Genomic DNA, 12782 nt, shown 5'->3' on the forward strand with positions numbered 1-12782 from the left:
GTGGTACTGTGTCATCTCATTGATACTGAGTTTAAAAAAAACACCTCTAGTTTCATCATAGAACAGGCAGTTTCTGCAAAGGGTCATTGTGCTGGGAGCTTGGTGACATTTCACTGATCTCTGAAGTAAAAGGAGTAGAATGAGATTTTTGTATTGCCTTTCTAAATTTTCTACTAAGTTGGCCCTGATCGAGGGAGATAAGAAATCTGGAAACATTCCCCCTAGGCACAGACACTGTCCATATGAATGACACTCAGTATCATAGTTGGACCTGACACATTGAGAACTCTGCTCAGTGTGGGGTTAGCAAGCAAAGCTGGAAATCCCCAAACACAAATGGAAAAAAAGGTTGTCTTGTTTCTAGGACATTATGTGCGTGCAGGGGTGGTGAGTTCATTTGTTCTTTTTAATGACTCAAGTATATAATTTGCCTCTAAAGCCACACATCTGGAAATAAGGCACAAATGGTCTTACATTTCAATGTTTGTCATTGTTTAGCAGCAGTAATTAACATACATCACTAAACACATTAGGAATATTATCAGATAACAAATGAAACTCACTCCTTTAAAAGTCATTTGAATAATATGGCCAGCTGTTTTCCAAATGAGTCTTTGTAGCTGAGGCATCATGCAAGGTGGCAATAAAAAGGAACTTATTTTATAATAATTATACTCAAGCCATGCTACAATTTATGGCATTGGAACAGAGAAGCAACCAGTGATTATCTTGTGAGTACCTCTGAAAGTCTACATGTGTAGAACACATTACTTAGCATTTGTAATACAAGGACAGCCTGAATATTTTGGCTTCATGAGAGTACTTTTTATAGAATAAATCAAACAGTAAGAGCCCCATGAGTGGTCATTTGTTTCTGGCAGGGGCCTAGGGACTGGTTGGATGAATGGAACTTACTTCTGTGACAAGGAAAAACAATTCATTTTAGAAGGAAGACTCTGTACAGAGTATCTGTGTCTTTTTTGATCGTAACATTCATCCCTACCTCTGAAGCTCTGGAAACCTACTCGTTTAGTAGAGTTTTCATCATTTCATTTTTAGTAGTAAGCCAAGCCAACTTATTGGGAAAGATGACGCATTTGCTTTTGTGGGGCAGATGGTCAAAGACCAGAAAAGATCCCCTGGATACAATCATGAACAGATACAGCAGAGAAAGATGCTTGGGAACCACGGGAATGTTGGTGACCAAGAAGAGCAAACCATTGTCCTACTTCACAGCCACACCATCTTGGTCCTACCTGAACTCAACTTGGGAGTTGTCCACTGTGTATTGGAAATTTCTGTGGATTTGGTTGTCCAGTGCCTTTTCAGTGTTCTGTCCTCTTTGGGAGAGTTAATGTGGTATTTTTCTGTACATCTTGGTCCAAAGGTGTACACTTAGCCTCCATATTTAACAATCCAACAATGTGACAACTGTAATCAGTGAAGAGATGACAAGCCCTTTTATAACTAAGTAACCATGTTCAAAATAAAAAGAATTTGGCCGTGTCGAAAGACGAAACCAAACAAACCATGTGTTTTGTTGATTTAAAGGACACTGTTTGGTAGAACCTCTTGCTTAAAAGGGTTTTGTAAACTAAATTTTTTTTCAAAGATTCCCTTTCAAGGTTACAATGTGTATTTTATACAAATAGAGTTTATGTTTCTCAGATTGTAAGATTTTCAGAACTATAAAACTCGACTATTTTATAGGCTAGTAATTTTGGGGTTTTTGGGGGGGTTGTTTGTTTGCTTGTTTGGTTTTTTGAGACAGGGTTTCTCTGTATTGTTTTTGGAGGCTGTCCTGGAACTCTCTCTGTAGACCAGACTGGACTCGAACTCATAAAGATCCACTTGCCTCTGCCTCCCGAGTGCTGGGATTAAAGACGATCGCCACCAACACTTGGCTATAGGCTAGTAATTTTGTGAGAGGTTTACATGAGCTAAACTGCATCTAGGTATGTCAGTCTATCTAGTATTATGCATACTGCAAAGCATACATTGCTGCCCCCATACCAAGATCAGATGACTTTTTGGTGAACATACTTAATGAGATGGGAGAACTCAATAGCCTATGCATAGCCTACAGGTCAATGTAAGCTGGAGAAATATGCATAGTATTCAGAAGAGGGAAGACAGAATGTGTTTTTGATGTCTGTGGTTGCCACATAACCATGCAACCCACAGGGTCAGACTTGGCAGCCACTCAAGTGAAAAGCTGCTGTAGTCTGTGAGAGTGGTCTGAGACACTGGGTAAGTTTTTTTAGATTTTAGTGTTTGTGAGATTTAAATGTTTTTCTTATTATAAAACATATCCTTCGGTGGAAAAGAGGGGGTTAGATCATCTGGGTGCCTGTAAAAACAGAGAGTTTGAAAAACAGTTTTATATTTTTTCTTATCCCTCTTGAGAATACCAATGAGTCTTCAAACATTATTACACTGTGTAACCTCCAATCCCTTCTTGAATAATGAGACACAGACAACCAAAATCACAATTAATAAATGTCTTTAAAACTTCTCCATGTTTTATTAATGTTGGCTTTACAGCTTTCTATTGGTCAGTATCTGTTATTATGATATGAATGTATTTGGGAACACCAGACATCACAGAGTTGAAGACTTGCAGAGTCTCCATTCCTAGGAGGCAAATCAGTGAGGGCTTAACAGAGAGAGCAAAGCTTCAATTGTCTTTCATCATGCTAAGAGTGTGTGTCCACCCCAAACCCATATGTTAAAACCCTGACCCTCCAAGTAATACTATTGGCAGTAGGGACTTTGGGAAGTGAGTCTTGAGGGTGGAGCCCTTGTAATTGATATTATCTTGCACGTGAAGGGGGCCTTTAGAAAGCTCCCAGCCTCTTTTATGGGTGAGGAAGAAGAGATGACTGTCTATAAGGCAAGAGACATCTCAACAGAGATCAAATATTCTGATGCTTTCATTTTGAACTTTCCACCTGTGAGATATAAATGTCTGTTGCTTTTGAGCCACCCGTAGGTGTATATGAACAGCAGCTCAAACAGATGAGGAGGGGAAATTGCAAGTGATGGTGATGCTGCTGCCACAAGTATCAAAGCGACCAGGTGGATTTGGAACTGGGTACCAGTGTAGGGCAGGGAGAGCCTGGAGGCATGTGTGGTAGAGGCTTGCACTGCTGTGTGTGGGGTAAGGGCAGGCCTGGGGAGCACTGGAGAAGAACAGCAGAGCTGATGTGAGATCTACAATCTTAGAGAATCTCGGATTGACTGAAAGAAGTGTTTGTAGAAATATGGACAGGGACAAACGCTCATTAGTAATGCTAACAAAAATGAGGACTGGAAGACCAAGACAAGGCTGTCTAAGTTTATCATTTACACAAGCTTCTCCAGAATGCGGCTCACAGAAATATAGTCAAGACTCAACAGCTTAGCAACTATTTGAGCGCCCAACTCGTTCAAATTGTAGTGGATGTTGCACATCGAATATGGATATAGCAAAAGTCTTAGAAATTATCTTTTGGTGGGAAATAATGGCGTAGTAGAATTTAAGTCTCATTTAGAACAGTGTAGTAGCCCTGTGTGGTGATTTTTATAGACATTATGTATATTTAACTCAGGAAAAAGTTACCACAGTGGGATGCCATGTAGAATAGCTTGATTAAGTTGACAGTTTCCAGAAAACTTGAAGTACTTTGTGAACAACAGCTTCTTAAAAACCTATGTATTTATATAGAATCTCTAGATAAGACAATGGTAAACACACTTGTGGATTTTTCTACCTAATATATGATACGACAGCAAGGCAGGTTTACAACAAATAAGAAAGTGTGCAATGTTCTCTTTTGCTATCAATATGTGCTTTGGTACTTGCTAGCTACACTGTTCCGATCTTCTGGGCTCCTTTGTAGTGCTCTGTTACCTGTGGGTCAGGGCTTCAGTGGAGAGAAGTGTACTGCAGACTGAGAGGCACCGGTCCAGTGGCTGAAGTCATGTGTGATCCAGCCAGCCGGCCTCAGGAACACCGCCAGTGCTGGCATCAGGACTGCGTGAAATACCAGTGGACAGCAGGAGCCTGGATGGATGTGAGTGCTAGCAAGGGCATGGCCTTCTTCTTTGCTTTTAGTTTTTAAAAACTTTATTATTATCATCTGTGTATGCATGTGTGTATGAATGTATGTGTGTATGAATGTGTGTGTGTGTGTTTGTGTGTGTGTGTGTGTGTGTGATATGAGAATGTGCGAAATTTGCTGTGTGTTTGTTTTGGCACTGTGTGGGGATCCGAGGGCACTGTGTGGGGATCAGAGGACACTGTGTGAATTCTTAGAGTTGAACTCAAGTTGCCAGGCTTGTACATAACAGCTATATTTGCTGAGTTGTCTTTTCCCTTCCCTTCCCTTCCTTTCCCTTCCTTTCCCTTCCATTCTCTTCCCTTCCTTTCTCTTCCCTTCTCCACCCTTCCCCTCCCCTCCCCTCCTTTTCTCTATCCTTTTCTGTACTAGCTTCCCCTAACCCCTTAATTTGAGGCAGAGGCTCCTGTGGCCCCCGTTGCCCTGGAAATCCTGATCCTCCTGCCTCCCTTCTGGAGTTCTGACTTTGAAATTATATACCACTATCCCCCTATCTTGACAAGTATGCTTGCAAGGACTTTGAACATGGAAAACTGTTACTGGTTTTCTCATTGCATGTCTAGTGTTCAACATCATGTAAGAAAAAAGAGACCTATCGCCCAGTGAAATGCACGAATGAACAAAATATACAAGTGAATGAAAGTTTCTGCGACCCTTTAACGAGACCTCTTTCAACCAAGAAGTGCAGGAACCCTCTCTGCAAGTATGTGGTGGTGACAGGAAACTCATCACAGGTAAGGTTATCTTAGCTTCTTTCCCTTCTGCTATCATAAAACACCCTGGTGTAAAATAATCATCTCTGATGAGGTATTAGAGCTACACTTATCTGGGTGGAGGGAGGGTAAAATATGGATTTAGAATATTATTGGGAATTAAGTTGGTTTAGGAAAGTACATTATCTTCTGGGTTTATGACCTCACCAGCTGCAGGTAGCTGGCTAGTTTACTAGTAGTTACTAGTTGACTAGTATCAGGTCATGAATTCTTACTTAATAAGTGGGTCTTAAATCCAACTAGACAACTGCTGATTACTTCCAAGATATGTGGCACTCTCTCACCCTTGAGCTTATCTTGCCATGCTTGTCATTGGCATGGTTCATAGATGCCTGCAGGATAGGATTTAACTGGTTCTCTACCTTAGCACCTTCCATACTATGAAATCTTGTCCTCAGGGAAGAAGCTCCAGGTTAATTCTAACTCAGTCCTTCCAAGTTGTATAGTATCTTCAGCAATAGGGTCTCACCTTCAAATTCTGGGAGTTAACGAAGGGCAATAGCCTGTATTGTTTGGGGAGGGGCCTTTTGGGATCCCCTGACTGAAAACTAGAAGGTAGGTTTCCCATACTTGGTAATTTCTTGATACACACTTTTAATTGTTGATGTCAAGTTTATTAGTCCTTTTGCTATTGTGGTTCTGTGGACTTTAGGGTTCACATCTATAAAATAACTGCCTAGTTTTGACCAAAAGGATGTACACCTATATTTTATTCTGTCGTATCATTTTAATTCATCGATTTAGATATGATATGTTTTCACTATTTTCATTAATGATATGAAATCATCACCCACATCTACAAAGTTGCACATGACTGCCCTACAAACCCAACAGAACTTGAGTTTACTTGGTTTATCTGTTGAAACACAGTGAGCCATGGTATTGTTATTGACCTTTTTCACAAAGTTCCAACTACCGTTCGCAGGTTAGCTGCTCCTAAGATTCATATCAAAATATAAGGAACTCTGCCTATCCAAACAATCTTGTGAGAGAAAATGTGTATTTTATGAGTTATTTCTATCTTCAGATTTTATTGTGTGAAGAATCAAGACTGTTGGAATGACATAAGAACAGGATCTAGGTCCAGTAGGCAGAATAGCAGGTTCAAGAATGGAAAGAGAGAAACCTCACAGGCTCCTCAGATGCAAAATCTAGGCTAAATCTTCATGTTTCGTGTTTTCTGGCATGACTCTGTGTAAGCTGCCTAAGTGTCTCCTCACCTTGGCTTTCCCACTGTGAGTGAAGCTGGTTAAACAAGTTGAGGTAGAAATGATGTACATGATACATATTAGGCAGCTTAATTAGGCCTTGGGCGAGTTTCAGGACTCCCCATTTCCTTACCAGTGTGCATTTTCCAGTGTGCAGGTAACTGTGGGTTCACTCACCCACAGAAGATTACATACTGCACCAGGATCCAGTTCTCTAAGAAGCATGCTCTCCATCAGTTGCAGCCTATAGATTATGAAGAATGCCCCGTGACACCTCCTCCTCATGTGTACAAATGCAACATTGGAAGTTGTTTGCATGTAGCCACTTGGAAAGTGGGGAAATGGAGCAAGGTCAGTCCAGAATTCTGAATCTAAAGGCCCTTTGCATAAGGCTTTTCAGAGGTGGAATGCCTGGTAATCTGCATTTTAAGTATACCTTCCAAGTTCATCTTCTACACCATTGTCTAAAAGTAATCTTATTAGTTATTTGCATAAGAATCTTACCATGTCTGTGCTTATTCTAACTTGCTTATAAGAAGATAACAATAACCCTCATTTGTTGTCTTTGGAGAACATGTACAGTGGTTTGGACTTTATGTACATACTTCAGAAACATCAGTTAAGCAAAGGAGCCTTCTCTAACATATCTATAATAAATATTATTTATACCACATCCTATTTATTAACTTAATTAATGGAAATAAGGAAAACCTCTAGGTAGCTGTAGTAACAGTAATAAATGAGATTAATGTTTATTAAGTATTTGTAGTATGCTATGTATATATAAGCAGTTTTAATAAGCCTCATCAATTAATGTTTGCTAAATGTTTGTAGATTGTTAATGATACAACTATACAAAATAAATAACAAAAAAACAGTAGCTGAGAAACGACAGCTACAGGCTTATACTGAAGGATTTTTTTTCTCCAGTGCTTATCCTGCCCCAGAATATTTTTGCATCACCTATAGTTCTAACCATTACTGACCCTCACTTTGTTCTGAAAGAGCCTAGTCTTGGAGAAGGCAGTATGGATTTCCTGGCCTTATTACTTGTTATATATTCTCCCTCAAACTTTACTGTGTTGACAGTGCTCAGTAACTTGTGGAAATGGGATAATGGAGAGAAGAGTAGAATGCAGGACTGAGAACGGTTGGCCCAGTGACTTATGCTTAAAGCGTTTAAAGCCAGATGCTCAAAAGAAATGTTATGCCAATGACTGTAAGTAATAGATACCAAAATCTACCCAGCATCCAGTGTCCCTAAGTTTTAGCTCAAATATGAAACTAGATACATGCGATTGTGACACTCTGCAACACAGTGTCAGACCTTCAGAGTACAGCGTTGATTCTGATGGTCAAGTCCAGGCTGTTTGGGATTTGTTTAGTGTTGATGTGTGGCACTAATTTGTCCTTGTAGGTAAGTTATTTACCACCTGCAAAGAAATCCGAGTTATGAACAACATTACCAAAGATGGTGACTACGACCTTAACATCAGGGGAAGAATAGTGAAGGTATTATGAAAGCCATTTCTAATTGATTTTAACTTTGACCCTGTCTTTGTAAAGTGTTTTCTAGATATTTGTATTTTCCCATTAGATCTATTGTTCAGGCATGCAACTGGAGAGCCCTAAAGAATATTTACCACTGGTCAAAGGTGAAGACAACTTTTCTGAAGTATATGGCCTTAGGTATGAAATACTTTGTTCTATCTGTACTCTTTTAAGATCCACAGATATTGGACCTCTGGCATGACATTGGGATTGTTCACATGTAGGATAGGCAATTGAGAAAGAGGTGAACACATTAGATCTTAGCCATTGTATTATCCTGTAATCAATAAGAGGGTGAATGCGGGACAATACAGGAGGGATAAGCTTAAGATCTTATCTATTTTCATAGAAATCCAATTAACCCAAGCAATAAAATCTGGGAGAATCATATCTCCATTTTTTCATAGAAATGTTCCTTGAATTTCCCACTAAGAATGCTGCATGTTAGTTGTCTTTGTTGATAACTCTTGTAAGGAAAAGGGGCTTGTTTACAGTTTCAGAGGTTCAGTTCATTATCAACATGGTGGGGAGCATGGTAGGATGCAGGCAGACATGCTACTGGAGAGGTAGCTGAGAGTCCAACAACTAGCAGGCAACAGGAAGTTGACTGAGACATGGGTGGTATCCTGAGCATAGGAAACCTGAAAGCCAGCCTTTGCAGTGATACACTTACTCCAACAAGGCCATACCCACGTTAACAAAACCACACCAAGAAGTGCATTCACTATAAGATTATGGAGGCCAATTACATTCAAACTACCTCATTAGTCCTGGTGAATTCTGCTTCTTTCTCAGTTGTCACCATGGTGTGGAAGAACAGAAGTGATTCTTCTTTCTTAAGTTTTATGTGTGTGTGTGTGTGTGTGTGTGTGTGTGTGTGTGTGTGTGTATTGTTACAGCTGTCCTAGAATTTGCTCTGTAGACCAGGCTAACCTCAAAGTCAGAGATCTACTTCCTCTGCCTCCTGAGGGCTGGGATTAAAAGTATATGCCACCACTTCCAAACTCTGCTTCTCCTCTTCTAACAAATGTATCAAGTAACCCAATGTCCCAATGTTGTTTCAGACTTCAAAATCCCTACGAATGCCCCTTCAATGGAAGCAGGAGGCAAGACTGTGCTTGTAAAAATGACTACCTGCCTGCTGGACACACTGCTTTCAGCAAAGTGAGAGTTGATCTCACTTCCATGCAAATCAAAAGTAAGTGCTATGTCTCCTTGGAAAACAAAAGGCCTCTGCTTGCTAAGGAAATATCCAGCCATGTACTAGTATATATGACAGGATATAATGAAGAACCCATCATTATACAGAATGGCTTTCTTTACAATGATTAGATATGTATGTTCCCTGTAATGACATGAAATGTGGGGGCCTTTGTTACAAATGCTATATAATGACAGTCATAAGATAGTTCCTTCAAATAAGGCTATCTTACTTAAATGATACCTTTAAAAAATCTTCAACCATATTAAGTTAAAATAAATTAATATCCTCAATATAAGTGTAAGATTTTTTGGTAAGATTTAGAACAATTATGTTAGTTCCAGATTATGAACTATTGAGTATTATATCATATCATTTTATCTTTTAAACAACCCTGTATCAGATAAGATAGATATTACATCAAGCTGTCATAGATGATAAAATTAAGTTTCTCTTATGAGAGTGGCTTGTCTCAGTTTATATTTAGCTAAGCACCACTGAGGAGGAATGAAGTTCTGGTCAGAGAACTCAGGTTGAAGAACATTCCATATTTCTAGAAATTAACTGGTAATTCACTCAAGTTGCAAGTACCTATGGCCCCGGCAGCATGCTGGCCATGGTGCAGCTTCATGCTTAGAGTTATATCTCTGCATGAAGAAGCAAAGAGTGCCCGTCTGCCATCATAAGTCCTGTTTCTGTCCTCATTGAAGCCAGCACATTATACAGTGCATAGAGACAGAATTTGCATGAATGTACAGTATCTAAATTATGGCCATGTGGCGATTTGATGTTTTTCTTGTAATGACAGTTATGACTTTACTGCAGTGTTTTAGCCCATTTTTATAACTCCTGTTAGACCTTAGGTAAGTTGCTTTATAAAGAAAGATCAATTAGCACAGCACAGGCCTCGGTGATGGGATTGTATGTGTGTATATGATAATATGTTTTCTTTCTTTGGGTACCCAGCTCCATCATTTGGGCTCCACCCTGGTGACCAAATCTAATATAATCCTTTCCCAAAGGCCCCACCTTAAAACATAGACTCTTCTATATGAGACAATAAAATTAGCCCGTACATTATCTTTATGGCTTACTATAAAGATTTGTGTTATTATTATTTGGAGGGGGCCATTGTGTGTGCATGAGTGTGGGTGCCTGAGGAAGCCAGAAGAGGGTGTTGGATCCTGTGCAGCTGGAGTTGCAGGTAGTTGTCAGCCACCTGGCATGGTGCTGGGAACCTAACTCCTTTCTGCAAGGACAGCAAGTATCTTAACTGCTGAGCCATCTCTCCATTCCCCTTGGATTTTGTTTTGTTTTGCTCTGTTTTGGTTTCCGAAACACTATAGTTGAACTGTGTTTCTGCCCACTTGATTGGCATGTGATGCTGTGTATTAAACTTCTGCATGTGTTAGGGAGGATGGGGAATGTTTGTGGTGTTGATGCAGTTTTGTGTTGAGGCAGGTATGAGCACAGACCCTGGAGTCCTATTGTGTGTGAATGCCTTGTTTCCACTACCACATAGCCCTGGGTTTCTCTTTTAACCCAGTTTCCATCCTTTGTAAGATTAAAAGCTGCCTCTAAGGGCTTTTGATTTCTCTTTTTTCTTGCTTTCTATTCTTTTTGCCTTTTCTATGAAGGTTAAAAAGATGATACTTTTAGTATATCAATTTAATGTCTTGGTATAATAAATATTCCTGACTAAATATTGATTGTTACTTTAAAATGTGAATTCTGTTGGTTAGTTAGCACCACTATATTACCTACACTCAGTAGCTTATCTATTGGTAATTGGGTGCTATGTTTCACTAATTTGTCAATCCAAACTCTCATGTTGCCAGTCATTGGCCTGAGCCCTAAGCATGCAATATCACTTGTATACATTTTTAACCCCTTTCTTTTTCTTTCTCAGACTCCTGTGCTACACACATGCACGAACCACACACACCCATGCACGAACCGCACACACCCATGCACAAGCACATACTGTGGGGACACCAGACCTTGAGCAGAAACCCACTTCCCCTTCGGCCTGGGAGCAGCAGCTGTGAGATAATGTTTACTGAAAACAATTCAGTGCTATAAAGCTCTTGATAGGGCTCAGATAAGGGCTTGCTCACTGAAACACCATGACTTTGACATCCCCTATGGCTAGATGCTTCTTCCTGTCCCCCCTGCTGTGTTTCCCTGATTCTGGGGCCGGAGATTAAACCACCAGCCAGGAGGGTGAGAAGTCTGGAAAGAATTGTATGTAGATGGATGGCAGAAGTCCTTAAAAAGGGAAGCGTTTTTTTTCTTGGAGAGACTTCTCTCCTAAGCAGACTTGGGGTCTCCTCCTAAGCTGACTTGGGAAGCATAAAGTTTTCTTAAAGCAACCGAACGGTCTCTGTGTCATCTATCCCGACCACCTCGCTACATTCTCGGATGCAGGCTGCATAGCAGGTGCGACAACATACCACACACACAGGCACACACTATACCTATATTATGAAACTGAATGTGACAAGCCATTCACAGTTCTGACTGGTCTCATTTTAAATGTGTGACTGCTAAACTTTTCGTGGATGCCTGGCTCTACCAAACAAACCTACGGCATGTGTGTAGTGCATTCCCCTTCTGCTTTCCCTGTACTCAAATCACACTTTCTTTTCCAGTTTTAAATTTCTGACATGTTAGTGTCTTCAGTCTTCCATTTCACCAGTGGTGATCTTGCTCCCTTATTTACCAGGAAACATAAACAACATAACCCAAGGGGAATGTCCTGAGTTCCTACAGATGCACTACCAGTTAGTTCACGGAGACTTTACCCATGTGTCACCTCTTCGATTATTTATTGTCATCGAACCGTTCTGCTCCTGCTCCTAGTGACGGCACATCTCCTTGGTTGTCTTACAGATATGACTCAAGGACATTATTCCAGCAACTCTCATTTCCTCTTTTATACCAGTAATTCTTTGTTGGGTCATTTATATGATCCATGTAATATACTCTTAGTACTTCCGTTGTAATTAAGAACAAATTGTACTCTCTGGTCACTTTTCTTTCTAATTTCTCTCCTTCCTCATTGCCTCCCTCCCTCCCTCCCTCCCTCCCTCCCTCCCTCCCTCTCTCCTTCCCTCCCTCCCTTCCTTCCTTCTTCCTCCTTCCTGCTCCTGTCTTCTTTTATGAGACAGGGTCTCTCTGTGTAGCTCTGGCTGTCTTGGATCTTGCTGTAGACCAGGTTGGCCTCAAACTCAGAAATCTGCCTGCTTCTGTCTGAGTACTGGGATTAAAGGCTTACACCACCAAGCCCCATTTCTCTGTGTTTCTGATAGTAATATTTCTTAAATGAGACACTATCTTCTCTCTGTCTCTGTCTCATTTTTCCTTTACTATCCTATCCTGAACTTACACCAAGTAACTTCTTATTGTCTTTCTCATCTGACATTGTCCTTATCAAAGTTATCAGTGGCCTCCCCTCCTCTAAACCTAGTAATGAATTCTTTGTCTACTTTTGAAGAGATTTTTTGTTTTTCTCTGATTTTCTCCTTGAGCCCCCTTCAGCTATTTCAGAGATTTGCTGTGGTATAAAATGTGAATGACCATGTATTTATTTTTCCATATTTTTCTTTAGTTCTAGATGTACTGTGTGATTTTTAGGGCAATTTAGGTCATGTATATTTTTTGTGTTAAATAAAAAAACATCCATTTGAGTCAGTCCTATATTATATGCTATAGTGGTGATATATTGTTACTATTTTAACTAATCATATAAGCATGTTTAAGATACTATGCAAACTGCATACTTGAAGACTAAAGAAGGTGTTGCTATTTCCATGGTAATGAGGTATATTTATTTTTTACAGCTACAGATCTTCTTTTTTCCAAGACACTATTTGGAAAGGCAATTCCATTTGCCACAGCTGGAGACTGCTACAGTGCTGCCAGATGCCCACAGGTACCTCATACATAT

At 40.1% G+C, this 12782-nt stretch overlaps 1 protein-coding gene across 3 annotated transcripts in view; it reads left to right on the top strand.

Annotated features, from left to right (window-relative positions):
- Window positions 1-12782, top strand: part of Adamts20 (ADAM metallopeptidase with thrombospondin type 1 motif 20) — a 118844-nt gene that overhangs the window by 91695 nt on the left and 14367 nt on the right. For 2 of the 3 annotated variants that reach the window (XM_040753924.1, XM_040753925.1), the window contains 8 exons: window positions 3882-4055; window positions 4664-4834; window positions 6232-6432; window positions 7171-7300; window positions 7499-7593; window positions 7679-7770; window positions 8697-8830; window positions 12676-12767. In XM_040753924.1, coding sequence (XP_040609858.1) covers window positions 3882-4055; window positions 4664-4834; window positions 6232-6432; window positions 7171-7300; window positions 7499-7593; window positions 7679-7770; window positions 8697-8830; window positions 12676-12767 — 1089 coding nt within the window. Of the gene's footprint in view, window positions 1-3881; window positions 4056-4663; window positions 4835-6231; window positions 6433-7170; window positions 7301-7498; window positions 7594-7678; window positions 7771-8696; window positions 8831-12675; window positions 12768-12782 lie in introns of those variants that run through there. The other variant, XR_005880033.1, reaches the window with a different exon arrangement.

Source organism: Mesocricetus auratus, unplaced genomic scaffold (genome assembly GCF_017639785.1).
Source record: "Mesocricetus auratus isolate SY011 unplaced genomic scaffold, BCM_Maur_2.0 Super-Scaffold_100010, whole genome shotgun sequence".
In the NCBI taxonomy this organism is placed as follows: Eukaryota; Metazoa; Chordata; class Mammalia; order Rodentia; family Cricetidae; genus Mesocricetus; species Mesocricetus auratus.